Consider the following 27,040-nt stretch of genomic DNA (forward strand, 5'->3'; position numbering starts at 1 on the left):
GAAGTTAGGTTGGCTTTTCTGGCATATGGGGGTGGGGCAAGGGGGCTTTAATTTCACAATAGGATCTTGTTTTGTGTTTGTCCAAGATCCATTTCTCAACCCTTTCTTCTGAGAAACAACTTTCACCCACCATCATTTTATTTTTTTATTTTTATTTTTTACAATTTTTAATGTGCTCTTTACTGTAATTAAAAATTTCCTGCATCTTAGATATACTTTCTTTTTTCTTTTTTTTACATATTTTATTAATTTTTTTTTGCCCCCCTCCCTCCCTCCCCAGAGTTTTGTGTCCATTGGTTGTACCTATATGCATGTATACAAGTCCTTCTCACCCACCATCATTTTAATAGCTTGGATGGGTATTGGCTCCTTCCTGCTCCAGAGGTGGACATGTGACCCAGATCTGACTAATCAGAGCATCCTGCCTTCCACAGCTATGGGATGGGCATGTGACCCAAGCTAGCCAATCGCAGACAACGAGTTTCAACACACCAGCTATTGTTGGAACTACTGTACTGAGAAGTCCTTCCTTCCCACTGGACAGGTTGTGGGCCTGGGGTTTCCAGAAACCATCTCACTCCGACCAGAGGAAAGCCTGCCTGAGAATGACGGCTACAGAGAGGAAAACAGAGCTGACAGGAGAGAATAAAGAGAGTCCTGGTGGCACTTTTGAATCCAGCCATTCCTAGAGCCAGTTCCATCTCTGTACTTCTGTTACTTGAGTGAATAGATACCCCCGTTTCCTTTAATGAATTTGAGTTGTATTTCAACTGAAAGTCTTGAATGATGCAGATTCCTGATACTAATGTTCAAGAATCTCTACAAAGATGCCAGGTGGGTTCTAGAAAGATTGAGGGGATCTCTTTGGGAATTATACCATCATCTAACTATTATACTGTACATCTGAAACTAATATAAAGTAATATTGAATGTGAACCATAACTTTAAAAAATAAAATAATAAGATAAACCTCTACAAAGATAAACCATTCATGCAATGTTACATAAGTTAAGAAAAGGTAAGGTTTAAATTAAACCTTCATAAATTCCAAAAGCACTAGAATTGTTTCCCTGATAAATATCATTGTTGTACCCAGACGACATATTATAATTTAACAGAGACACAAACTGCTAAAATAAAGAAATACTTCATTTTATTTGATTCTTTCAGCCATGAAGTGCAAGGAAATGCAAGTTCTTGGAAATGAGAAATAATACCGAAATGTGGAACAGACCAAGGTTAAAGGTTGTATGGGATCAACAGAAAGTGGCTGTCTGAAGTGAATTTTGGCCTTCTTGTTGGCCAGGCCAGGTATACCATTTTGTCTAGCCCCAGTAACAATTTCTGTGATAACTATCCAGAGTGAAGTTGTCAGAGACTAGAGAAGCTCAAACAATTAAAATGTTTACAGTACATGAAACATAAACAGTCAACAACTATGGATTCATCACTTAACTGGAGAACAGAGTAAATCTCAGTAGGCAGCACTACAACTATCCCTAGTCATTCCTTTACGTGTTCACTCATTCATTCTTGCAGTCAATGACTGACTAGTAAGCACCGACATTGTACCAGGAGGCGCCTGGATTAAATGCTGGAGTTATAAGGATCACGAGTAAGGCACAGACTCTGCCCTCAAGGAGCTCCCAATCTACTCTCACAGAGAGATGTGGGAAAAGTGGCAGACCATGCACAATGAAGTGCTGATAACAAGACTGTCCAAAGTGAGACCAACCATGAACTACAGTTCCCATGGTAAAGGCACGTGGCATTCCTCCTCCCTTCAGAAAAAAACAATTGCTGGATGCAGCTTTGATCAATCTTCCAGTTGCAGGGTGATCATGGGAACCCACAGCATGGAACAAACCATGTATCCCCTCGGTGCTCCGCAGCCGGACCTGATAACCATTCCTGGGTCTGTCGTAACTTGGCAGAGGTTTGGTAGTAAGTGCAAGTCTCCTTCCCATAATCCCGCCTCCTATGAATATCCCTCTTTGCTCAACCCAAATCCGGGGAGGTTTTCCCTTTAGCTGCTCACATTCATGTTACTCTGCTGTTGAAAGGTTTCTGATTTCTAACCAGCGCTCCTGAGTCATCCCACCTGGCCATGGCTGAGCATGGACCCATGAACCAGTTGGATTCCCTGTCAAGGCACATGCCAGGGTTGTAGGCTCAATCCCCCAATAGGGAGTGTGCAGGAGGCAGCCAGTCAATGATTCTCACTCATCTTTGATATTTCTATCCCTCTCTTTCTCTCCCTTCTTCTCTCTGAAATCAATTAAAAAAAACAAAACAAAAAAACACGTGTATATATAAATATTTTTTTTTAAAGTATGCCCAATGCAAACTGCCAATCAGCAACAAAGGAAAAGCCTCTGGCTCTTGGGAGCAAGGCAGAAGTTCAAAACTGAGGTTTGCTGTGGAGTGTTAATGTGAACAGTGGTATTAAGGCTTTTAGATAGAAGCATTTTACTTATTTAGATCATGTAAAAAATCAGTTAGTGTTATTTTATTAACTAAATCTTGATGATCACTAACAATTGAATTGTACAAACACCCTCATGTGAAATTACACAGTTTATTCTCAAAATATCCCAAGGTTACTTGTTAATAAACTCCTCATTTAGTGTATTTCCAGAAATCACTCACACACAAAGAAACAACAAAACAGAACCTGTACAAAAATAAGAGCTCTCCATTTTTCATAACACCTTATCTTTCGTGTAATGAACTTGTGAATATAAAAAAAAGTACCAGTTTAGAAAATTATAAAAACATTGCTACGTCATAAGTACTCTACACTCTTTAGGAAAACATTCCTTTAGAAATAGGACAACTATTAAGAATCCTTTGTGAAATTCAAGTCCTGAATGTGCCACAGATGCCTGCCTGCCGCAGGGCAGCATTCATACCCTATCTGTCCCCCATGCCACGTCTAGAAACTGCTTGCGACTTGCCACGAGTAAAATATCATTCCTCTTTCTTCAGATATCATTATTAAGTTCTGTGGATATCTTCAGGGTGACACTCTATTAAAAAAAAAAAAAAGCAGAGAAAGGTTTAAAAGAAGGTCAGCAAGTCCAGTACCAGCTATTCAAGTGCCCAAAGCTTTGCAGCCCCAAAGACATGACCTGTGACTGGTGCTAAGCTTGAGTTGAGTCCTCGAGAAGTTTCTTGGCTTTCTATACATTTTTAGCTAGTCCCAACTCATTTGATTCAAAATATAAGATTTTTATCTGTGGCCAAATCTACCAAGGTTCCACCTTCTCTCTGCCTTGGGGACATTTTGCAACAACATACTTTTATTTTTTCAAAAGACATATGGCCTTGGCTGGGTAGTTCAATCAGTTAGAGCGGTGTCTCAACACACCAAGGTTGTGGGTTTGATCCCTGGTTAAGTCAAATACTAGAATCAACTAATGAATGTATAAACAAGTGGAACAACAAATCAATGTCTCTCTCTCTTCTCTCTTTCTCTCTCTCTCTCTCTCTCTCTCTCTCTCTCTCTCTCTCTCTCTATCAAAAAATAAAAAATTTAAATAAATAAAAAGACATACGTATCTCCATTGGGGGGGGGATGAGTGGCTGTGGGCAAAGAGGGGGGAAATGTGAGACATCTGTAATAGTGTCAACAATAAAAAATAAAATAAATAAAACAACATAAAAAGACATATTATTTGGAACCAGTAAATGAGACCTCCTAAAAAAAAAAAAAAAATCAGGATGTATAAGTATAAACATCAACTGGCAGAGGACACTGGGAACTTCATTGTTTGGGAGAGCTGTTAAAGCCACATGCCTCTGGGAATAAACTAAGTTGCACAATACATATTTTTTCCCGAAAACATAATAGTAAAAAGAAAGGCAAATCATGCTCTCTTTTTTTTTTATGCAAAAAATTCTCTATGGATATTTCCCATCCTGTCAGCAATTTATAACATTGAAATTAATAAATACCTACCTGGAAATCATGGATGAACGTTAGGAAGTAAAAAATAAAACCGAAGGCCACTGTCCATTCACAGATCGCACTCACCACGTGATATGCATAATCCTAACAGCAATAGGAAGGAAACACAAGTTAGTCTAAAGGGATTCATTTCCGAGCAGAAGAGGCTGTCCGGGAGCATTAGTCAACCCCTGGAGCAAACACAGCAGCAAGGTTGTGCAGGTGAATGGCAGGGTGCTTGTCCAGTCAGAACGTGGGTGCAATTATTCCCTAAGTACTTTTTCCCTCCTCTATGCTCAGGCTTTAAGACTTGTCTATAGCCCGTCTGGCGTGGCTCAGTGGTTGAATATCGATCTATGAAATAGGAGGTCAAGATTCAATTCCCGGCCAGGGCACATGCCAGCGTTTCAAGCTCCATTCCCAGTGTAAGGCGTGCAAGAGGCAGCTGATCAATGATTCTCTCATCGTTGATGTTTCTATCTCTCTCTCCCTCTCCCTTTCTTTCTGAAATTAATCAAAATGTTTGTTTGTTTTTAAAGGCTTGTTTATAGAGTTTCAAAAAGCAAAAGAAGGACCAAAAATGGCTAAGACTGGGAAGCCAATGTGGACTCCACAGAAGGCAGAACTTTCCATGCAGAGCAGGACTTGCTCTCTAGAGGCTGGGAACCCCCAAGTTTTCCAAAGATGAAGTGTATGTATCGAGAGGAAATTGGCTAACTGTCACCACTGGGTTTTGTGGTCTCTGCTGCTACAGAAAATGTCAGTTCAGACAATAGCCCGGCTTACCATTATATGTAAGCATAGCAACAAAGCAAATGCTAACAGGACATCTGAACACAGTCACTACCTTCCTGGGGGCAGAAATGAAAGAATGGGCAGCAAGAATGAGAATGGCTTTCACGGGGGTCCAAGGTCAGCTGCCTAAGGGAGCCAGGAGATTAATAAAAATCAATGGAACTGAGAGTTGCAAAGAGAGAGGGAAGTGCAGAGGAAGTCCATGCTTACCAGCTCAATCGCATTTTCACCAAATGGGAAAATATGACACCAGGGTTGCTAGTAAAAAGTGAAAACAGAAGTGTGTGTGTGTGTGTGTGTGTGTGTGTGTGTGTGTGTGTGGTCTCCTGATTTTGAAATGCTGGAAACTTTTTAAAAAGCATTTTTAAACCCCGTCTAAGTAAAAACTAGCACCTGCATTTTGACATTACCCATTTGCCAAATCAGGCCTGTGGACTGCCAAGTCTGATTTCAAACTATGACGTGGCTTTTTGTTATTTTACCTCCCTCCCCCTGCTTTGCTTTCTGCTATAGATTACAAGTGTGAATAAACAAATGGTACTGGATTGCAAGTCAGGTTTATGAGGACAGTTGTTTTCTTTGATCCAGTTTCCATCCGCAAAGACTAACTGAGGAACATCAGACTCTCAGGCACCTCTTCTTACTCTACCCCTTCCAGGACATCACCATCCACCCACTCTCCTTATCCAGGTCACATTGGGGAGAACCTGACCACCTCACACTAGGGGGTAGAGAACAGAAGTTGCCCCCTCTTGGTGACAGAACCAGGGGATCTGCCTCATGCCCTTATCATCCCGGGACAATAAAGATGGCTTATACAATGTTGGCAGAAAGTTCTTTAGCATGATGTTAATGAAAGTAAGCTGACCCAGAAGTCCAGACTCCATTACCCATGTGTGAGTACAGGCAAAGCTCTAATTTCCTTGCTCCATAAAATGAGACCATGCCATTCTAATTCCCACTCTCCCTACCAAGTTAGTCAATGCACAAGCCCATTATGAAAGCCCTAAAGCAGTGCACATTCATTCGAGGCAGCACCTAAATGCTCATTCCATTCAGTGAATTAATGCAAAGGGCTTTCTTTTCATTTATTGATATTGGGAACAGAATGCAATCTAAGAGCGGCATGGTAATTTATGGAGTGAATATAAAACCAGGTACTTTTAACATTTTTAAGATGAAATGAGAATTGAAAAGCAAAAAGGCTTTTTAACCAGCCTGGGGATATGTTTTGATGAACCCTTCCAAGCAACTGATTTTTGTTTGATTTGTGGGGGAAGGTCTCCCCCGAGTGGTTGAAAAGTAAAGTACACCTGAGGTTGCTCTGCTGTGAGGTCTCACTCTCAGGAAGCAATAAGCAACCATTTGACAGGTAACTATCATGCCCATTCACCACCAGTGGCCAGACACTCAACACACAAGCATGGAATCATGGAACAGACTGATGAATCTCTGAGCAGGGAGGAGAGGGGGAAGAAATTACCCAAAGATCTTATATGCATACTAGAGGCCTGATGCATGGATTCATGCACTGGTAGGGTCCCTCAGCCTGACCTGCAAGAATAGGGCTGAAACCGGCAGTCTGACATCCCCTGAGGGGTGCATGATTGCGAGAGGGCACAGGCCAGGCCAAGGAACCCCACTATGCACTGGGCCTCTACTGTTCTATAAAACTTTTCTGAATCATTCTCTTCCTCAGCATCTTCAGCCTCTCCCTATCTCCTGCAGGCTCCCATTGTATGCCAGGATCCTCCTCTGACCACGCTCTCCCCTATAGCCTTCATCATCTCATTACTCCTCTCCCTCTCACCTCCAAATGTTCACAGACAGCTGGATAAAGGAAAGACTCCTCTCACCATTTTTTTAACCTCCTGCAATTGGCTTTTAACTCCACCATTCCTAACTGAAATTGCATTTTGGATAACATCAGTAACTCCACCTCTCCCTTGAAAAAAATGTTCCTAAAAGAAACCAATAAAACAAACACCCATTCCTGCTATTCTTTCACCAACTCTTTTCTCCAGGGTGTCATTCATTCTCCACATGGCATCGAGATGAACCACCGCTGTAAGTATCGAATGGCACAAGACCATCTCAAATCTGAACATTCAGTCCTGGGTGTTGTGATCTTTGGTCTGGAAATGACCACTCACTCCACCCTAAGCTCTGATGGCTCTCAATCCCACCAGAGGTCCAGTCCCATGTGTCCAACTGGAAATTTCTCCTTGATGTTTTATTATAGCCCCAGATTCAACAATTCTGAAACCAAGTCTATCCACGTCCCCCGGGAAATAATCTATCCTCTCAGGGATCTTATTTCTCTCTGTTCATGGGAACAAATTCTTTGGTTCGCCCAAGAAGTCCTATTTGATTCATCATGTTCTTTGATTCTCATGTTAGTCATGTGCCAGTGTTCATCAAATATTTTCTCCCTATTACTCCCAATCAATCTAGACTGATCTTGATTTGAAATCTGAACTGCCTTTTCTGTCACCCTAACTCTGTGCTCCTTCTCTTCAATCCATCCCAGGCATTTCTTCTAACTAATATTCATCCAATAATATTCTTTCCATTTACTTCCCTCAGAGGCAAGCGGGGGTTGGGGGGGGGGGTAGGGAAGAGATTACCCAAAGATCTTTTGCATTACCTATGCACACAGATAGTAGGGTGATGAAGGCCTGAAGGAGGGTGGGAACCAGGTGGAGGGGAACAGTGGGAGAAAATGGGGATCTGTAATACTCTCAACAATAAATTTTTTTTTAATTTCGAAAATAATCCCAGGAATCATTTGGGATTACTCCAATAGCTTATTATGACCCATGAATTGCCAAATGGTTGGACAGTAAGTTACTTACTTCATATTTTGCAACTTGTTCTAAGAAATGGCAGTGATACTTTCTTTCTAAGAAGGCTTCACACGGCCACAGTCTCATACCACCAGTCTTGACACTCATATTGGAAATGACTTGAATTTTACCTTTTCTTGTGGATTCCACTCCAGCTTGGTTATGGAAATCAGTGAAGCACAGGTAATCACTAAAAGAAGGAGAGTGTTAAGGAAAGTACTGCAGAAAATAGGTCCTTTATTGTTAAGACTAGATTATTATTCTAATAGTATCATTACAAAGTATTAAACATGTTTCACCTCACACCCATTAGGTTGTGAAAACAACAAGTGTTGATGCAGATGTGGAGAAGTTGAAACCCTTGTGCACTGTTGGTGGGAATGTAAAATGGGGCAGTCACTGTGGGAAACAGTACAGAGATTCTCTCTCATCATTGATGTTTCTATCTCTCTCTCTCCCTCTCCCCTCCTCTCTGAAATTAATTAAAATGTATTTTAAAAATCGAAGAGATATGTCCTACACCTGACTATGGGACCAGCCTAATAATCCCAGGCACTGAGTCCATTGCCCTCGATGGACAGCAAGGACTGCACAAAAGTAGTGACATCCATTTGATTGAACTTTGAAGGGGAAAGAGAGAGAATTGAGATGCTCTTAAAAAGTTAAAAATTCAAAGTGTTGCCTCAATGCCAAGTTTAGAGCCTCCTCTAAATTCGGGGTCAGCACCTCCTCTGCCTACCCCCACCCCCATAGTTTGCAAGGCTGAACCCTTCTCCGTTCTTTTAAATAAAGCATAGCAGGTTCTCTAACCCTTTTATGACCGCACTTCTGTTTCTAATAGTTTTAAAGCCTCTTAATTCTTTCATTTATTTGTTTTTTTAGTTCCCTGTTCTGGGCATCAGACGCCATGTTGCAGGGAGAAAAGGAAGAGGTGGGGAAACCCTGGCTAAACGGACTTGGTCTGAACTCCCAGAAACCTCACAGTCTTGTCGAAGGAAGCCCAGGGCTGTGCCATGTGAGAGACAAGATCGGGGCACTGTGATGAGGCAGAGGGAAAAGTATTAATTCAGGGTGGAAGGGGGTTTGAGGTGTCAGGGAGGCCTTCCCTAAGTTGAAATTACTCTAAGTTATGAAGTTTGAGGAGCCCTCTTAGAGCAGAGCTGCCCCACAGAAACACAACGCCAGCCACATGTGTAACATTGAATGTTCTACTGTAGTCACTGTGTAGAAGGCAGTTAGACAGGCATGAGCAGACTAGGAGCCATAGGCCAGGTATGGAATGTCACCAGGGCGGAAAGCCCGGGGTACCTAGCAACCAGAAAAACTAGGAAAACAGAGACCTTACCCCAGGGTGACTTTTCCTTCCCTATTGAGCCTTTCATGTCTCACTAGTCATGAGGCAGACCACCTCCCCGCCCCCTGCACCACCACCACCACCACCACCACCACCACCACCACCACACACACACACACACACACACACACACACACACACACTTAGAGGAGGAACAAGGTGGGGGGAGAATAGTCTCATAAGACTCCTTCCTTGCATGACCACTCCCTTAAGCATTAAGTCCTCAAGACAATGAGGTTCTGACACGTTTCAAATGATTTTAGAAGCACAGCCTCAGTGTGTTGACAACAGAGACATAGTTTTGGTCAAACTGGAGATAACATCTAGGACTCAGCTCCAGGCCTAGAAAAGCAGGAAGGCCAGGAGGGGCAATGCATGGCTGACATTAGGACCAGCTTTGATGGCTACTGACTCCCTGCTCTGGCACCTATCAACCATCACCCTGTAATGACACACCTGGGAAAGCTGATGGATATTCTATTGAGATCCTCCCTAGGACCTCCCCTAAGATCCCCACCTTTAAAGAGGAGATAAAAACCCTTGGATGGAGGACCCAACTCTCTCTCCCTCCATTGTACCCATCCTCCCTCCCTCTCTATCTCTTTCTTGAGCATATCAGGCCTTTCCCCACCCTGATCTCTGGGAAACACCCCCAAGCCCTTCCCCCTCTCCTTCCCCCACGTGCATTCTCTGCCTTTGTTTTTCCTATGCTCCAAGGGCCCTTCTTTTGCCTCTGTAACTTGTTTCTGAGCCCACGAAGCCCAGCTGGCTCACTTCTTCCACTTCTACCTCTGTGACTTTCTAAATAAACTTCTGCTTGTATTTAAGTCTTGGCTCTGAAATCTTTATTAGCCAGAACTCAAGTAATGAGGTTGCTGAACCGAGGTCCATTTGCCAGTAACATTCTGGCGTTGTTTCTCAGCTAGCAGCAACATTGTAAGATTAAAAAAACAAATGAAATTTAATTTTAATGACATAGCTCCTTGAACACAATAGATAAAAAATATTACCAGTTCAACATGTAATGATACAAATAATTATTAATGAGATATTTTACTCTTTTTTTTTTTAAGTCTTTGAAATCTGGGGTGTGGTTTACACCATAAGCCGTCTCAACACAGACTAGCCACATTTCAAGTGCACAATAGCTACACGTGGCCTGTGACTACTGTATTGGCCAGGAAAACAAGGTGGAAGGGGTGGTATTCAGCCAGGAGAAGGGCAAGGGGCAAAAGCAGGGAACAGGAAACAGCGAAATCTTGGGGAGTCTCAGAGTACATGTCTCAAGCAAGGGAACTTGTGCTATTATTTTGTGAAGGTAACACTGTAGAAGCCGGCACAAGACAGAGTTCACCAGGAAAGGCCTAGAAGCCTAACTCTAATGTGCCTCAGTTTCTTCAGTAGTTAAATGAGGCTGTTTCAAAGAAATACTACAGTAAAGAGACACAAAGGCATTTTAAAGATGCTTTGAAATTTTGGTGAAAGAATATAAATACCATGTCTAATGCCAAAGACTTTTCTATATGAAGAATTTGTTCAAGGTAATGTGTGATAGAGACATATTCTGCTTCTGTGTGGGGCTGCAACCCCTTGGCATGGCTAAGAACTTCTAGAAACAGGAACTCCTAGTATTCGAAACTCTGAGGCCTGAAATGATTATTGTGCTAGAACTCTCTCTCTGATTTTAATATTTAGAGATCTGTCTCCAGAGATAAAAGCAAGGGAAGGAGGTTCAGGCTAAAAGTCTGAAGGGAATATATTTGAAGAGAAAGTATAAATGGCTCCAATCCATAAACAGGACAAGAAAACTAAGAAGGAACCATCTTAGGAACAGGGTATATATTTTGTCGTTAAATTTCTCAATACTACTGGTAAGATTTGTTTCCTCTGTGCTTACAAATTTTGTAATTAAAATTGTCCTTCCCTAAAATGAAAGGGCTGATATGCTCAAGAAAGAGATAGAGAGGGAGGGAGGATGGGTACGATGGAGGGAGAGAGAGTTGGGTCCTCCATCCAAGGGTTTTTATCTCCTCTTTAAAGGCAGGGATCTTTGGGGAGGTCCTAGGGAGGATCTCAATAGAATATTCATCAACTTTCCCAGGTGTGTCATTTCAGGGTGATGGCTTTCCCAAGACCATGCACAGGCTTTGCATTTTATATAGCTTCTAATCTCAAAACAGCAATGCAGAGCTTAATAGCAGAAGCACATGGTATGCTGTCACTCAAGCTTGCCCACTTTATACCACAGGTCAACCCAAACGAACAACATGGCTAACAGAATAGTTCCCATTTTCCTGTAACATAATCATACTTTTTCATGACTTTGCACCTTTCTCTGATAGGAGTGCAGATGGTATTTCAAAAGATGGGAAATATTCCACCCCTTGGAGACCTCAGCTTTTTTATGTTCTTTGTTTATTGCCGAGAGAGAGAGAGAGAGAGAGAGAGAGAGAGAGAGACAGAGAGAGAGAGAGAGAGAGAGAGAGAGAGAGATTCATTTCCTCTAAATCAGAACATACAAATGTGATAGATACATTTTTTTTCTTTCCATGTTGAATTACAAAACAAGATAAATTTTTGAAAATAAAATCAGTAGCAAAAAGAAAAGGCTACCTGTACTTTAATAGACTTGGAAATAGATAATATAGAGCTTTTAAAAACCTCTTCATGTGGGCAAGTAAATGAAAACATCAAATCACCTACAGCCATTGAGAAGGAAAAGTCTGAGCTCCAAGGACTTCACAGAGCTACTCCTTTAAGTACAATGTCAATATTTGATGTCTTTGGCCAAGCACTCCAAAGAAAACCAAATATTTTACACGGCTGTTAAAACTGACCCCCGGGGGAAGAAAAGCAAACAGAAACTGATGTTTTCCCCACATCTTCCCAGCCTCCTTTCATACCAGTCTTCTCCCCCAACATTGTTTTTATCTAAGCTGACCAAGTTGAGACATATTCTCAACCATTTACATGTTTCTCCCAATGGTTCTGCTGAAGTATATGAAAACTTGGCGGTTAACCTTTGCTTTTTTATATACTTTTTTACTAGGGGGAGGGGGGGGGGCAGGTAGGGGAAGGTCTCAAGCTTGTAAGGACATTGACAGATGTGCAAAGGATACTAGGGATGACGGCTGCACAGGAAATGAAAGAGATGGCCATCCGCACGCGGCAGGTGGAGAGGGTGTTCCACTGGGGACATGACTTGTAGGAGATGATGGACTGCAGGAGTGTGTACACCACCCCGCAGACAAAGGCCAGAAGGGCACCGCCATCATGGACCACAGGGACCGCTAACTCCTAGGGAGAAAGACACACGTATGTTATTCCAAGGGGGTCTGTCCACACCGTGATCTGAGCACTCCCTCTCTTTGGCTATTGGAAGCCATCCAGTGTCACAGATGGCCCCAAAAGGAAAAGATGGTCCTCACTGGTTTGGCTCAGTGGATAGAGCATCTGCTTGTGGACTGAAGGGTCCCGGGTTTGATTCCTGGTCAGGGCACATGCCTGGGTTGCAGGCTCGATCCCTAGTGTGGGGCCTGCAAAAGGCAGTCAATCAACGATTCTCTCTCATCGTTGATGTTTCTCTCTCTCCCCCTCTCTTTTCCTCTCTGAAATCAATAAAGATATATTTTTTTTTAATGAGAAAGAAAGAAAATGTGGCTGCTTGAACAAGATTACCAAGAGAAAAGCCTTCCCTCACAATGAAATAAATGTTCCACACAAACTTGGGCATGTGGGATGAAAACAGAGTGAGGTCTACCTTAGAGGAACAAAGTGAGGTATGGTGGGCTGTGGGGTCTGGCTGACCTGAGTAAAAAGATCTTGATTCCAGCACTGAGACCTTAGTTTAAAACCTCAATTTCTGATCTGTAAAATGGGTGTGTTAATTTCTGCTTTGCAGGTCTGCAATGCAGCTTATTTGATAAACTGCATACAAAAGTGTGCAAAAGTGCCAAGGGTGCTTGGGGTTTTTAGGCTCCCTGCTCCCCACTAATCTCTATTTGTCCTTCCCAAGCTACCCCAAATCTAAAAAAACTGCTCTTTGCAATGCTAAGACAACTTCAAATCAAGTCCCTGGCCCCCAGTCATTTCAACATGAAGGCAGCCCTTCTATCCAGCCTAGGCAAAAAGCCTGGTGTTACCCCAAATGTGGTCATCCGGAGCCATCAAAGAGCTCTCTTTAAGCTCCTTTCAAATGTTCAATGGGCACTTCCCTTCCCTCCCTCATAACAATGACATTTAGATTGAATGACTAAGTCCCTACTTGAACTTACAATTTTGAGTTTTGCAAACGGGCAAGTTAAAGTACTGTCCACAGCCAAAACAGGTTTGGCTCAGTGTATAGAGTGTCAGCCTGTGGACTGAAAGGTCCCAGGTATGATTCCAGTCAAGGGCATGCAGCTTGGTTGCGGGCACATCCCCAGTGGGGGGTGTACAGGAGGCAGCTGCTCGATGTTTCTAACTCTCTCTTCTCCCCCTCTCCCTTCCTCTCTGTAAAAAGTCAATAAAATATATATTTTTTAAATTAAGTACTGTCCACAAAAACCTGATTTTGGCCACAACTCATTGTCTACACCTGTTTTCCAGACTTTTCTTTGACCACCCAGGTTTCCATAGCCCTACTGTGTTCTTCATTCAGACTGTTCACAGAAAACATACTCCTATGAACCAGGAGGTCATGGTTCAATTCCCAGTCAGGGCACATGCCCTGGTTGTGGGCTCAATCCCTCATGGGAGGCCTGTAGGGGCAGCCAATCAGTGATTCTTTCTCACTGAATCTCTGAATGAATCTCACTGAATCATTGAATATCTCCCTCCCTTCCTCTCATAAATCAATACAAATATTTAAATTTACAAAATAAAAAGGTAAAAACTTTTCAGTTATATGTAATATTCAGCGTGGTGACTATATTGAATAAAGGTGTATTTCCAAAAATTGTTAATGGAGTAATTTTTTTTTTTTTTTCGGAGAGAGTAAATCTTAAAAGTGCTTCTCACATGGGAAAAAATTAACTATGGGATGTGATAAATGTTAACTAAACTTACTGTTTAATCACTTCACAATATATTGTATGCACATATCAAATCATTATGTTATATACCTTGCACTAATACAATGTAATATGTCAATGATATCTCAACATTTGGGAGAAAACAATATTAAACCAAAAAACAAACAAACAAAAAACAATTAAGTAAAACAAGTTCTTTTACCCCTTGAATGTTAGGCATATTTGGCCAAAGGAAAATAAACAAAAAGCAAGGCATCTAGTGCTGAGTCGTTTCCAGGAATAATCTTCTGAGAATCCTGGTTCTTTCCACTCCACTTTTTTTTTTTTTTTTCCACGCTAAGTCAACATTCTGAATTTACGTACTTTTTCCCTCCCACCAGCACTGTCAGGGGATTTGCTTCCTCAGCCTAGACCCAAGTCAACACTCCTTTAGGATCTTAATCTGCAGTCTGCACAGGCCCCATGTTAACCCTGACAGTTCCAGATCATGGAGCTGTATTTGGCCTGTGGAGCACAAACTCTCTTATCAAAAATGCCTTTTGAAGGGAAATGATTCTTAGATCTGACATGAATCTTGGACTGAGGATAAGATGAAAACCTGGAAGCCTTTTGGGATCTCTTTTGCAAAACTCTCTGGTTAACTGAAAAAGTGAGTAAAAAGAGAGAAAAGTAGGATATTGAGGGTGTTCAACCTTAGAAAACATGACTTTTCAAAAAGGATACTTCTCGAGGAAAAGTACAGCAGAGGCAGAAACTGACTCTAACCATACCTAAACGTAGCCATCCCACCCACCAGTCTGGGAAAAGGAGCTGTGAACTTCCGATGAACACAATTTACTTCCTACTCAGGGAAATCCCACCAAAACCAAGGCTCTCTCCTGCCCTCACATCTCTCCTTCTCCTAAAGGTAACAGCTCAAGTTGGTTTGCTCATGGCCTGCCGAAAATGAATTGCAGGATGTCAAACAAGGAAGTTGTCAAGATGGGAACAATGACAAGGCAAACACTTTGCTCTCAGGAAAGTTACCGATTCTATTTCTGGGTTTTGTGAAAATGCACTCTCGCCATGGAAGCCTTTAAGAGAACCAAGAATCCAATGATCTAGCCATCTATGTTTTCTTCCGAAAGTCTGCCCTTAGTGGCTTAAAAATGGACAGGTGTATCACTAACGATGTTGAATGATTTGGAGGATAAATTAATTAGGATATCAGACAGTGCCTACTATTCCCTGCTGAATAATTTCTATCCATGCCTATGAGACAAAGGATATCATTCCAGGTGTCCACCTGCCCTTTTCTTTCTTTTTCATCATGCTTTCTGATGCTGCAACTCTGTGAATCGTGACATGCTTTTTCCTCCCAGAAATTTCCTTGTGGTAGCATTGAGGTTACCTCTTACAGGTTCAGGACAGACTGCTTCGATGCAAGGGCCACTCTGCCTTTCCTACTCCTATGATCTTGGGTAAGTATTCACCTCTCTGGGCCTCCACTTCTCCATTGAGAATGAGGAAAATTATACTATCTATCTTCGAAGGTTGTCATTAGAGTTGTATGAGTTGGAGCACTGTGAATGCTGTTATATCACGTAGAAAATTTCCAGCATGTGTTATGAGAAACAAAATGAATACAGTCATAAAACATAAGGAAATGTCACAGAGTCTCTACCATGTAGGAAATGTCATGGGCAACCATGCTTTGCAGCACAGAGTGTCTGATTTCACCACAGAGGGACAATAGGATAGGAAAGTGAGCTCCCTCTCTTCCCCCTCACCTCTCTCTCTATCTCTTTACACCAGCTATTTTCAACTGGCGTGCCATGACAGAATTTTTAAAACATGGAATGCCTGACTATTTAGTCAGGGACACTGACTTCTTTTCCCTTAAATTGTTAAAAAAAAAAAAAAAAAGAAAAGAAAAAGTTAACCAACACAATGATAGCCATCCAATGTGAATGAATCTAAAGTATTTTTTAAATCAGATTGGCAAAAAGAATTTTAGTAATTACCGTATTTTTCGGACCATAAGACGCACTTTTTTTCCCCCAGAAGTGGGGGGGAAAAGTCCCTGCGTCTTATGGTCCAAATATAGCCTACACATATACTTTAAAAAAAAAGTTTTTTTACTTGCCCGGCTCTGTGTGGTCTCTGTGTGCTTGCCCGGCTCTAAAATGGTTCTAAATGCTGCTGTTTACTTTACAGGGTTGATTACATGTGTTTATGACTGTGATGTTGAGTTTTAATGCACATAAAATATTTTAGGACACTGTTTGTTTCAGAATCTTTTTTTCTTCATTTCCCTTCTCTAAAAACTGGTGCGTCTTATGGTCCGGAGCGTCTTATGGTCCGAAAAATACGGTAGTTTGTGTGCCCTGAGATTAAAAAGGTTGAAAATCACTGCTCCACACCATAGAGACCTAGTCTTTCCTCTAATAATCAAGGAACCCTCCTACACTGCTGGTGGCAATGCAGACTGGCACAGCCACTATGGAAAACAGTGTGGAGTTTCCTCAAAAAATTAAAAATGAAACTGCCATTTAACCCAATGATAACACTTCTAGGAATATATCCTGAGAAGCCTGAAGCATCAATATCAGAAAAAAATATATGCACGCCCATGTTCATAGCAGCATTACCTACAATAGCTAAGATCTGGAAACAGCCCAAGTGCCCATCAGTAGATGAGTGGATAAAAAAGCTGTAGCACATTTACTCAGTGGGATACTATGCAGCTGTAAAAGAGAAGAATCTCTTAACTGTTGAGATAGCATGGAGAGACGTGGACAGTTTTATGCTGAATGAAATAAGCCAGTCAGAGAAAAACAAGTATCACATGATCTCACTCATCTGTGGAATCTAATGAACAAAATAATATGACATGGAAGCATGCAATAGCATGAGGATTCTCAGAAGGAAGAGATCAGCCAAAGAACTTATATGCATATATGCATAACCCAGTTGGTCAGGCAACTCATTAGTCAACGGAGCCAAGTATCAACAGCACAACAATTGAAATTTATTTTGAGAGTCAACTTTTTTAAACTTAAACTTCTTCTAATGCCACTTCTTCAAAATAAGACTCTCCCAGGCCGTGGTATTTTGTGGAAGAGCCACACTCAATGGGCCAAAGAGCCACATGTGGCTTGCGAGTCGCAGTTTGCCGACCACTTGCATAACCCAAGGACATGGACAATAGTTGAGAGAAAGCCTGGGGAGGGGAAGGAAGTGGAGAGGAGGAGGTCAATGGGAGAAAAAAGAGACATCTGTAATACTTTCAACAATAAAGATGCATTTAAAAATAACACATTAGAAATAGTCATCATAGTAAAGTAAATTAAGTTAAACAAAGGAGTACCCCTGGGCTGAACAAAAGTTGTCCTGGAGTAACTGCCTTTCGGCTGTCACAGGAGACAACAGTGATGGAGAGAGCAGGACCACCCTAGTGTTAGCCTGTAATGGTTAACCCATGATGACCCCCAAGTGCAGACCACGGTTACCATACATTATCTCACCCAATCCTTGCAATAATTCTAGGGGCTGGCTACTATTATAATTAGTATCAATTTAAACACAACAAATGTTTTTAAAATATTAAACATTGCCTTCGTAGCTAAGTAGATCTCATGTTTTCTTGAAAGAGATCTCAGAATGAACAGGAATCCACAATTTAGAAAACAGGTAGGGTGTTTTCCGAACACCTGACACCATAAGATTGTATCAAGCAGACTCCTCAGTAGCCATCATGTAAGTTAATTGGCTCTAGCTGGGCTACATTTTGGCTCGGCAACTCATTAGCTAAGGAACCCTGAGCAAATTATTTCACTTCCAGGCACCTAGGTCCTGTTCTGGGAAAGGAAGAAATCGGGTGCCGTTGTTTGACTTTAACACCAGAGGTTTAAACCATAAAATCAGTACACACATAGAGACACACACATACCCATACACAAATGTTTTCACACACAGTGAAGTCATCTCAGTGGCTGACGTCATTCTCCCAACACATCAACCACATCATGGAGAACATGGAGCAATGCAAAGCCTTCAGCTTTGCTCAAAGTGCTCTCTCTCTCTCTTTCTGTCTCTCTCTCTCTTACTCATGCACACATGCCCCCAAATCACTCCCAAACACCAGATAGGACTGTGTTTTAAATGGTATTTGTTTTTCAAAAGCAAATGAATCCATTTTAATAAACACATCAACTACCACGTTTCCCCGAAAATAAGACATCCCCTGAAAATAAGACCTAGCACAACTTTGGGAGAAAAAAAAATAATATAAGACACTGTCTTATTTTCGGAGAAACAGGGTAGTTGATAACTATACTGGCACAAGCTTGACTCTTGTATTCTTGTTTCTCTCTTCCAGACACACAAACTCCATCACCCCCATAACCAAAAAAACTTCAGGCCATACCTGAAAATTGGCAACAATGCCCATTCCGATACATCCCGCCAGTCCCAGAACTAAGGACACCAAGTTAAAAACAGGAGTGCTGAAGTAGCTAGTCTGATTCTGCTTTTCTACTATTTTGTATCTTGTGTACATTGTGGCTGCACCTAAGGAAGAAAGACACAGTAGTGAATTTTTTTTATTTGACAGTTTTTGAAGGAAAAACACAGAAACATTTTGTTTTTCTTTTTTTTAGTTTGTATTTTCACTTTCTTAATTGCAATACTCTCCTGATATGCCCACCCCTCTCCTTCCTCATCCCATTTTGCTCTCCTCACAATGTGGTGGGAAGACACATGCACACACACACACACACACACACACACCCTCTTGGTTGTTATTCTTTTTTACATAAACGCTATTGTGCACATATTGTTCTGTGACTTGCCTTTTTTCACTTAAAAATGTGCCATGGAGATCTTGCCATGTCAGTGCAAATAGGTCTATCTCATCATGCTTAGGAGTCCCATCTTGGTATATAGTGAGATGCCACATTTATTCCATTCTCCTCCCAATGACAGATTTCTACATCGTTTCTGTGAATCTCCTATTCCAAGCAATGTTCAATGAACATCCTTGTCTTTGGCACACTTTCAGTGCTTCTGAAAGACAAATTCCTGGAAGTGGTATTACTGGGTCAAAAAACTGTGCCTAACATGCCAAGTTGAAACTTTCTCTCTGCCAAGGATGAACACATTCCAAAGGTGCCAACTCACTAAGTTGAGTTTCCAGCATCACTGTCCCCTCCCACCTGTGCAGGTAGAGAGGGACAGGAGTATCCCTGGCAAACACCTGCTTGTTTCATAGAATGGAGGCTTCTAAAAGGACTAAGAGAGAGAGCTCTCTGTGTTGCATCTGCAGACCAAGATCACTCCCAAGTAGTAAGCTTTTCCATTATTACATTAATTACTCATGAGGGGGTTGTAGCCTTTCAACTGTTCCCCAGGGACACTTGTGGGACTGAAGAGGAAAATCATGCCTGTTCCCCCTTCCCCATCTCTCTAACAGGTGAGACAACACCTTCGTCAGTGGCTCCCAAGCTTCAGGGAGTATCCAAATCCCCTAAACTGCTGGTTCTCCCAGAGGTGCTGATTGAGTCCATCTGTGGTGTGGCCCTGGAACCTGCATTGGAACTAGCACCCCAGCTGCTTTTCATGGGAGCTGCCTTCAGAACATGCTCTGAGAAACATCAGTTTATCTATTCGGTGTCTTTGGCTTACACAAATGTATTGTATATAAATCACAATTTAAAAATCAAATTAAATTTAAAATTCATTTCATAATCTCATGGTGAACTGCCAGGAAAGTTGAAGAACAGTTGTATGAGGTCACAAGTAACTTTGGAGTTCAAGTCATATTGGATTTTCAAAGCAGAGTAAAACTCCAGTTGCTTGGACCAACAGAGAGGGACAGGCAAAACAGTTGAACTTTTGTTTATTTTTAATGATTTTCTTTTAAAAAACATATCTTTATTGATTTCAGAGAGGAAGCAAGAGAGAGAGAGAGAGAGAAACATCAATGATGAGAAAGAATCATTGATCTGCTGCCTCTTGCACGCCCCACACCAGAGACAAAGCCTGCCTTCTGGGCATGTGCGTCCCAACCAAGAATCAAACCGTGACTCCGGTTTCATAGGTTGATGCTCAACCACCAAGCCACCTTGGCCAGGCAAAAAGGTTGTACAGTACTTTTAAAAAATGATACATACGAAGAATGAACCTGATATAAACTATGGACTTGGTGTCAATGTAGGTTCATCAAAAAAAAATTGGTAATGGGGAAGACTGGGAGCAGGCACTATATGGGATATCTCCACCTTTGGATTAATTTTGCTGTGAGCCTAAAACTGTTCGGAAAATAAAAAGTCTATTTTAAAATTACAATAAAAAATTATATACACACACATTGTAAATAACATATTCTCCTGCACATGAGATTGTGAATTTTTCATTTATTTATAATAATTTTTGTGTACTTACCAAGAAACGCAGAGAAGTTTATCATGAATCCAAAAATACCACTCTCTGGAGGTGTTGTTCCTGTATCACTGAGAAAGAGAAGAAATATTGAAATCATTAAAAAGGGATTCAGTTCAGACCTCTGGATAGGCATGATCAGGCAGGTTTCATGATGTGTTTCTTTTGGGTCTTTAGTCACTTTGAATTGTAAAGATTGGTCCTGATTTTGTTCTGAAGTGTTTTAATTTTGGCTCTGAAAAAAAAAAAATCTAAACTGCTTTTTTTTTTTCTACGATTTTTTATTTATTATTATTGTAAAAGGTAGGAAATACTTAAAGTGAATGGTGGTAGCATTTCAGAAATAATCCAGCTATGATAAATAGACTTGATGGGTGTGTGTCCATTCTTAGTGAAGAACTGAATGTAACTATAATATTTTGGAGGGGAGGGTATGATGGTCTAAAATCACAGGTAAAATATCTACCATTGGGATATTAAATACATATAAACATGTTACATTTTTTTAACAATTTGATTTATGCACAAGTTTCCAGTGCTGAAAATATAAGGATAAAAAGCTGAGCAATATTATTGATACCTATCGCTACTTTATGGAAACAATAGTGTACTGAGAGTGTATAGTAATTGTGATAAATTATTTTAATAAGAACATTATAAAACACTTTTCAGGTGCAGTCTACCAAGTGAGTCATTAAATGAGCTGAAAAGTAGTGTTTGGCAGTTGTTTTCTTTTTTCCGGGTGATTTTGAGAGGACATTTATTGAAGCTAGGGACAGTGAAATGAGAAAGGGCTTAGGATAAAAGAAGCAACAGGAGAGAGCCTAGGCGGGGCTGCTTTGGCTCTCTAGAAACCAATGGGAAAGCAGTGAGCCGAGGTGGGACTGCTGTCAGCTCGCTGGAGAGTCAGGGAAAAGGGGTCCTTGGAGGCAGGCTCAGGGGCTTAGATAGGGACAAGCTGCTGCTGCCCATTGCTCTTCTGGTTGCAAGTCCTTTGGGAATCGTTAGAGTTTAGGAGATGTACACCTGACAGGGAAGACAAACATGGGCAACAGGTTTCCTTTTTCTTATTTGTTTTTAAATATTTCAGAGAGAAGAACATCAATGATGAGAGAGAATCATTGACCCGCTGCCCCCTGCACAGCTCCTGACCAGGAATCAAACTGTGACCTCCTGGTTCAAGGTCAACATTCAATCACTGAGCCACACCAGGTGGGTGAAAAGTTCTGTTTTCTACTGCTCAATGCCAAGGTTTGAATTTTTACATTGTCAAGCTGCCCGTGTAGAGCAACAGTTGAAAACTGATGGGAAAAGAACTCCCAACATGAAACAACTCGTACCCGTCTCGAGTGTCCCCATGTTTTAAAACAACTCTGAAATTAAGGATTGAAAGACCACATAGAAAAGACACACTTTAAAGTGTTTGAAGAACACCGCAAGCAGCCTGTGTGTGCGGAAAGCAGAAGCCTTTGTAAACACTCAATATTTGAAGAGTAGAGCTTGCCCTGCAGCTGGCACTCTGGTGTCTCAGCCTTGCCCAAGGCCCAGCCTCACCAGGTCCCAGTCCCTCTGGAATCCCAGCTCTGCCACCTTCCCATGGTCCCACAGACATAGAGGCCTGGCTGCTACCGCTGGGCCTGAGGCTATGGCTCTCCTGGGCATCCTCCCATTGAAAAGGAAGAGCCAGCCTTCTGGAACCACCATGCAACTCAGACCCTGGACATCATCGAGAAGCTGCATCCACCAGATGGCTGCCAAAAACCTCATTATCTTCTTAATGGGGGTGTCCACAGTGACAGTAGCTTGGATCTTAAAGGAACAGATGAACGTCAAGCTCGGACCTTGGATGACCCCTGGTCATGGATCAGTTCCCACACATGATTCTGTCTAAGACATGCAACAAGTTCAAACACGTGCCAGATAGTGCAGACACTGCCACAGCCTACCTGTGTGGGGTCAAGACCAACTACAAGACCATTGGTGTGAGTGGGGCAGCCCCATAACCAGTACAACCAACACATGGTGTTGAGGTCACCTCGGTGATGAACTGGGCCAAGAAAGCTAGGAAGTCAATGTGGGTGGGAGTTGGGTTGGGAGGCTTGACTTCTCTGTGAGAATGAATTTTCTAGCAAATGTTATGCCCAAAGATAGAGCTGTCACTGCCTTTTTCTCATTACCGGTTCCTGTCCCCTCCTCGCATCCACCAAGCACCCTGTCAGGCTCAGAAGGGCATCTACCTTGGGCCACCAACAGTGAAGATGTGGGAGAGGTCACTGATAACAAGGATCAGCGTGTCCTCACTTGTGAGCTGGCTGGCACTGCCCATGGCATCATTGAAATGGATGGTCTCATGACTGGCCAGAGTGGCTGTCAACCTATGAACCAGAAAGTTACGGTTGATTCCCAGCTTGCACATGCCTGGGTTGCAGGCTTGATGCCCAGTGAGGGGCTTGCAAGAGGCAGCTGATCAATGATTCTTTCTCATCATTGATGTTTTCTATCTGTCTCTGCCCCTCCCTCTCTGAAATTAAAAAAAAAAAAAAAAGGAAGGAAGGAAGGAAGGAAGGAAGGAAGGAAGGAAGGAAGGAAGGAAGGAAGGAAGGAAGGAAGGAAGGAAGATGCTGAAACCGGTTTGGCTCAGCAGTAGAGCGTCGGTCTGCGGACTGAAATGTCCCAGGTTCGATTCCGATCAAGGGCATGTACGTTGGTTGCGGGCACATCACTGGTGGGGGGTGTGCAAGAGGCAGCTGGTCGATGTTTCTCTCTCATTTACGTTTCTAGCTCTCTATCTCTCTCCCTTCCTCTCTGTAAAAAATCAATAAAATATATTTTTTTAAATCAATAAAATATTTTTAAAAATTAAAAGAAAGAAAAGAAGAAAGAAAGAAAGAAAGAAAGAAAGAAAGAAAGAAAGAAAGAAAGGAAGGAAGGAAGGAAGGAAGGAAGGAAGGAAGGAAGGAAGGAAGGAAGGAAGGAAGGAAGGAAGGAAGGAAGGAAGGAAGGAAGGAAGAAAGGAAGGAAGAAAGAAAGAAAGAAAGAACTGATGTTCTCAGTCAGTGCCAGGTGAGCTCTACTCTCATGATGGCCATGATCGATGTGGGATCCCCCTCCAGGAACAGGTAGAGGCCACAGGGGTTCATGCCCAGAAGACTCAGGCTGCCTCTGTCATCTCCATCAGGGTTGGGTCCAGCTTGGTGAACCTCATATTTCATGTCCTCCGGCTCAAAAATATGCAAAAAGTGTGTTACAGAGGGGTCCTGTGACTCTGAATGAGCACCCTTCAGTTCCACACACACCCAGCACCCTGGTGCTTGGCCTGACACTCCTGACCCAGGTTCTGTCTGACCAGCCTGACTCTGTGCTGTCTGGCATCACCAGGGTATTCAAGGTCTGGGGACCCCATGGGAAATGTGTATACTTGCAGCCTCCACCCAGGATCACATCAATGTCCACGTTGGAGATGAACTGTGTGGCAATGTCCTGGCAGCCCTTTGTTAATGCCTGGGCAGGCATGATGGCATCTGAGTACCAGTTTTGCTTCACCATAGGTGCCGGCTGGCAAAGCATAGCTGCACCCTCAATGTGGCTTAGGCAATATGGGTTTCCAGCCCTATCCCAGCTCCACCCACCTCCTCACTTGTCATCTTGCAAATGAGGCACTTCCTAAATATTAAAACGGGGCTAGGAACTTATTCTTCATTTGCATGTGGCTTAGCAGCTGTTGAGGGTGTCATGTGTACACAGTAGTTTCTAAGATAAGTTGTGCCTAGGAAATTAGTTTTCTTCTATGTTTCCTTTGTTTACATTTCTACAAGTTAAGTTCATCATGGAAAATTCCAAGTTATTTGTTTAACATCCTTCTCCAAACTAATTTATGGTGGTAAGCCAGTGCATAATCACTTGATGGGGGAAATGGAATGAAAACAACACAAAGAAAACATGTCTGACACTATCAGCCTGGTTAAATGCTGTTCTTTTAATCATTGGACACATGGGATCAATTACTCCAAAGCTTGAGTCATGGTTTATTAGGGAGACTGAAATGACGAGATGCAAAATTATCTGCATGCCCAGACGAAGGTGTTTTGCTTGGAAGATTAATCAGGCCCATTGCTTGGTAGATTAATCAGGATTTAGAACCTAAAAACAATTAATACACCACTAGAAAAGGAGACTATTGCTTCCTTTATCTTCACAATAAGTAAATTATTTAAAAGGAGTAAGTATGATAATAAAAGGCATTACATCTTATTAAATACTTCCTATTATTAGGGCTACCTTTTTGGCAGCTTCACTTGGAGATGATTATTCTAGAATGGGAGACAACCTAAAGCCATACCAACTATTTTTAAATGTAAAAAGAATTTCCTACTCATCAATGCAAACCATTTGCCCTTTCCTCACACCACACACATGCGATTTTCCTATCAATTTGAGTTTCCTCTGTGACCTCAGTGATCGGCAAACTCATTAGTCAACAGAGCCAAATATCCACAGTACAATGATTGAAATGTCTTTTGAAAGCCAAACTTTTTAAACTTAAACTTCTTCTAATTCCTCTTCTTCAAAATAGACTCGCCTAGACTGTGGTATTTTGTGGAAGATAAACACTCAAGGGTGCCAAAGAGCCGCATGTGGCTCGCGAGCCGCAGTTTGCCGACCTTGGCTCTGGGTTCACTCATACAACATTTTGTTAAAAAAAATATTGGGAACTGAACCAGTTGATGGAGCTACAAAGATGAAAAGATAATTTACTATCTTCAAGAAACTTACTATCTAACAAAAAATTCAAGGGCACGTGGATCCAACATAGTTACTGATTGCTTTCTACATTAGCAGGCCATTTTGTAGGCACGAATAAAATTGTAAATGAAAAAGAGAACAAAAAAAAAAGCTGCTTTTCCATGGAACTTATACTCTTGGGGGGGGGGGGCGGGCAATAAAAATAGTCTCAGGACCTAAACCTGTTTGGCTCAGTGGACAGGGCGTTGGCCTGGGGACTGAAAGGTCCCGGGTTTGATTCTGGTCAAAGGCATGTATACCTTGGTTGCGGGCACATCCCCAGTAGGGGGCGTGCAAGAGGCAGCTGATCAATGACTCTCTCTCATCGATGTTTCTAACTCTCTACTCTCTATCTCCCTTCCTCTCTGTAAAAAAATCAATAAAATATATTTTTAAAAAATAGTCTCAGAGTGAGGGATAGTGTGAAGAAAAGAAAAAGCTGGACAAGAAGACAGAGGGTGATGGGTGAGTCATCTAGTAAGACTGGGTATTCTGGGAAGGGTACTTGAATAGTGGTCTGAATAGAGGAATATTGGGCCAGGAAAATCAAAAGCAGAGAGAGCAGCAAAATCTAAGGCCTTCAGGTGGCAACATGTTAGAGGAACTGCAAGGAAGTGGTTGTGGCTGGAGGGAAGTGAGCAAGGATGCAAATGGGGGTCACAGACAGCCGCCGTGGGTCGTGGTCGTGGTAAGGTCTCTGAATGTTATTCTCAGCATGCTGGGTGTCTGTTGAGGGCTGAGAGCAGGAAAGTGATTACAAGGTTGATGTTTTTAAAGGATGTAATGAAGAGACTATTGAGAGACAAATGTTCTAGTAGACCAAGAGATCATTAGGGAGTGCCATCGTGTTACATGATGGAGATTGGGTAACCTGACTGAATGATAAATGAGCAAGCTTGAGGAGCCACCCTTTATTCTACTATTTTGCCTCTCAACAGCCATTATGAACTGTTTATTATGCCTTACTAAAGTTTACTAGAGCCAAAGCCGGTTTGGCTCAGTGGTAGAGCATTGGTCTGCGGACTGAAAGGTCCCGGGTTCGATTCTGGTCAAGGGCATGTACATTGGTTGCAGGCACATCCCCAGTAGGGGGTGTGCAAGAGGCAGCTGATCGATGGCTCTCTCTCATCGATGTTTCTAACTCTCTATCTCTCTCCCTTCCTCTCTGTAAAAAAAAAAGTTTACTAGAGGCCTAATGCATGAAATTCATGCAAGAGTAGGCCTTCCTTCCCCCGGCTGCTGGTACTGGCTTCCCTCGAAGCCCCAGCTTCATCTAGATTCTAATAGGGGTGTCGAACTCAATCAGAGAAGAGGCCAAAATCTAAAATCCAGCCTAAATCGCGGGCCGAATGGTTTACTGAACAGTCATAAACTGTCATTGTGATGGAAACGCAGCGGAGTGCAGTGATGACAGTGCGGTGCGGGCCACATTGCAAGGCCTGGAGGGACGGATTTGGCCCGCGGGCCTTGTGTTTGACACATGTGATCTAGAAGAATGATTAGCATATTATGCTTTTATTATTATAGCTATTACAAATCCCAGCACAGAGTCTATATATATATATATATATATATATATATATATATATATATATATGTATATATGTATATATATATACACACACACACACACACACACACACACACACATATATATACTAGAAGCCCAGCACAGGAATTCGAGAGGCCCCGCCCACTCACCTTGCTCGCAGCCTCACCCACCTGTACTTGCCCCGCCCACCAGCCGGCATCCTGCCATACTCACAGCCCCACCCACTCGCGCCAGCTTCAAGTCCCTTCCTGAGCCTGTGCACTCAGCCTCCTGGTGACCAGTCTGTGGTCTTTCTGCCATGGTGGCATCATGATCACAGGGTTTTTATGA

General features: G+C 42.2%; 1 protein-coding gene across 1 annotated transcript in view; it reads right to left on the reverse strand.

The window, feature by feature from the left end:
* Positions 1-1,131: 1,131 nt before the first annotated feature.
* The window catches only part of DRAM1 (DNA damage regulated autophagy modulator 1), a 37,772-nt gene continuing 11,863 nt past the window's right edge, over positions 1,132-27,040 (reverse strand). Inside the window, exons 2-7 of the mRNA XM_036457724.2 lie at positions 20,380-20,447; positions 18,365-18,507; positions 12,064-12,241; positions 7,722-7,780; positions 3,962-4,054; positions 1,132-3,029 (exon numbers count right to left, since the gene is read on the reverse strand). Coding sequence (XP_036313617.1) covers positions 2,985-3,029; positions 3,962-4,054; positions 7,722-7,780; positions 12,064-12,241; positions 18,365-18,507; positions 20,380-20,447 — 586 coding nt within the window. The 3' untranslated portion in view covers positions 1,132-2,984. The remainder of the gene's footprint in view (positions 3,030-3,961; positions 4,055-7,721; positions 7,781-12,063; positions 12,242-18,364; positions 18,508-20,379; positions 20,448-27,040) is intronic.

Source organism: Pipistrellus kuhlii, unplaced genomic scaffold, assembly GCF_014108245.1.
Source record: "Pipistrellus kuhlii isolate mPipKuh1 unplaced genomic scaffold, mPipKuh1.p scaffold_m20_p_3, whole genome shotgun sequence".
Taxonomy (NCBI): domain Eukaryota; kingdom Metazoa; phylum Chordata; class Mammalia; order Chiroptera; family Vespertilionidae; genus Pipistrellus; species Pipistrellus kuhlii.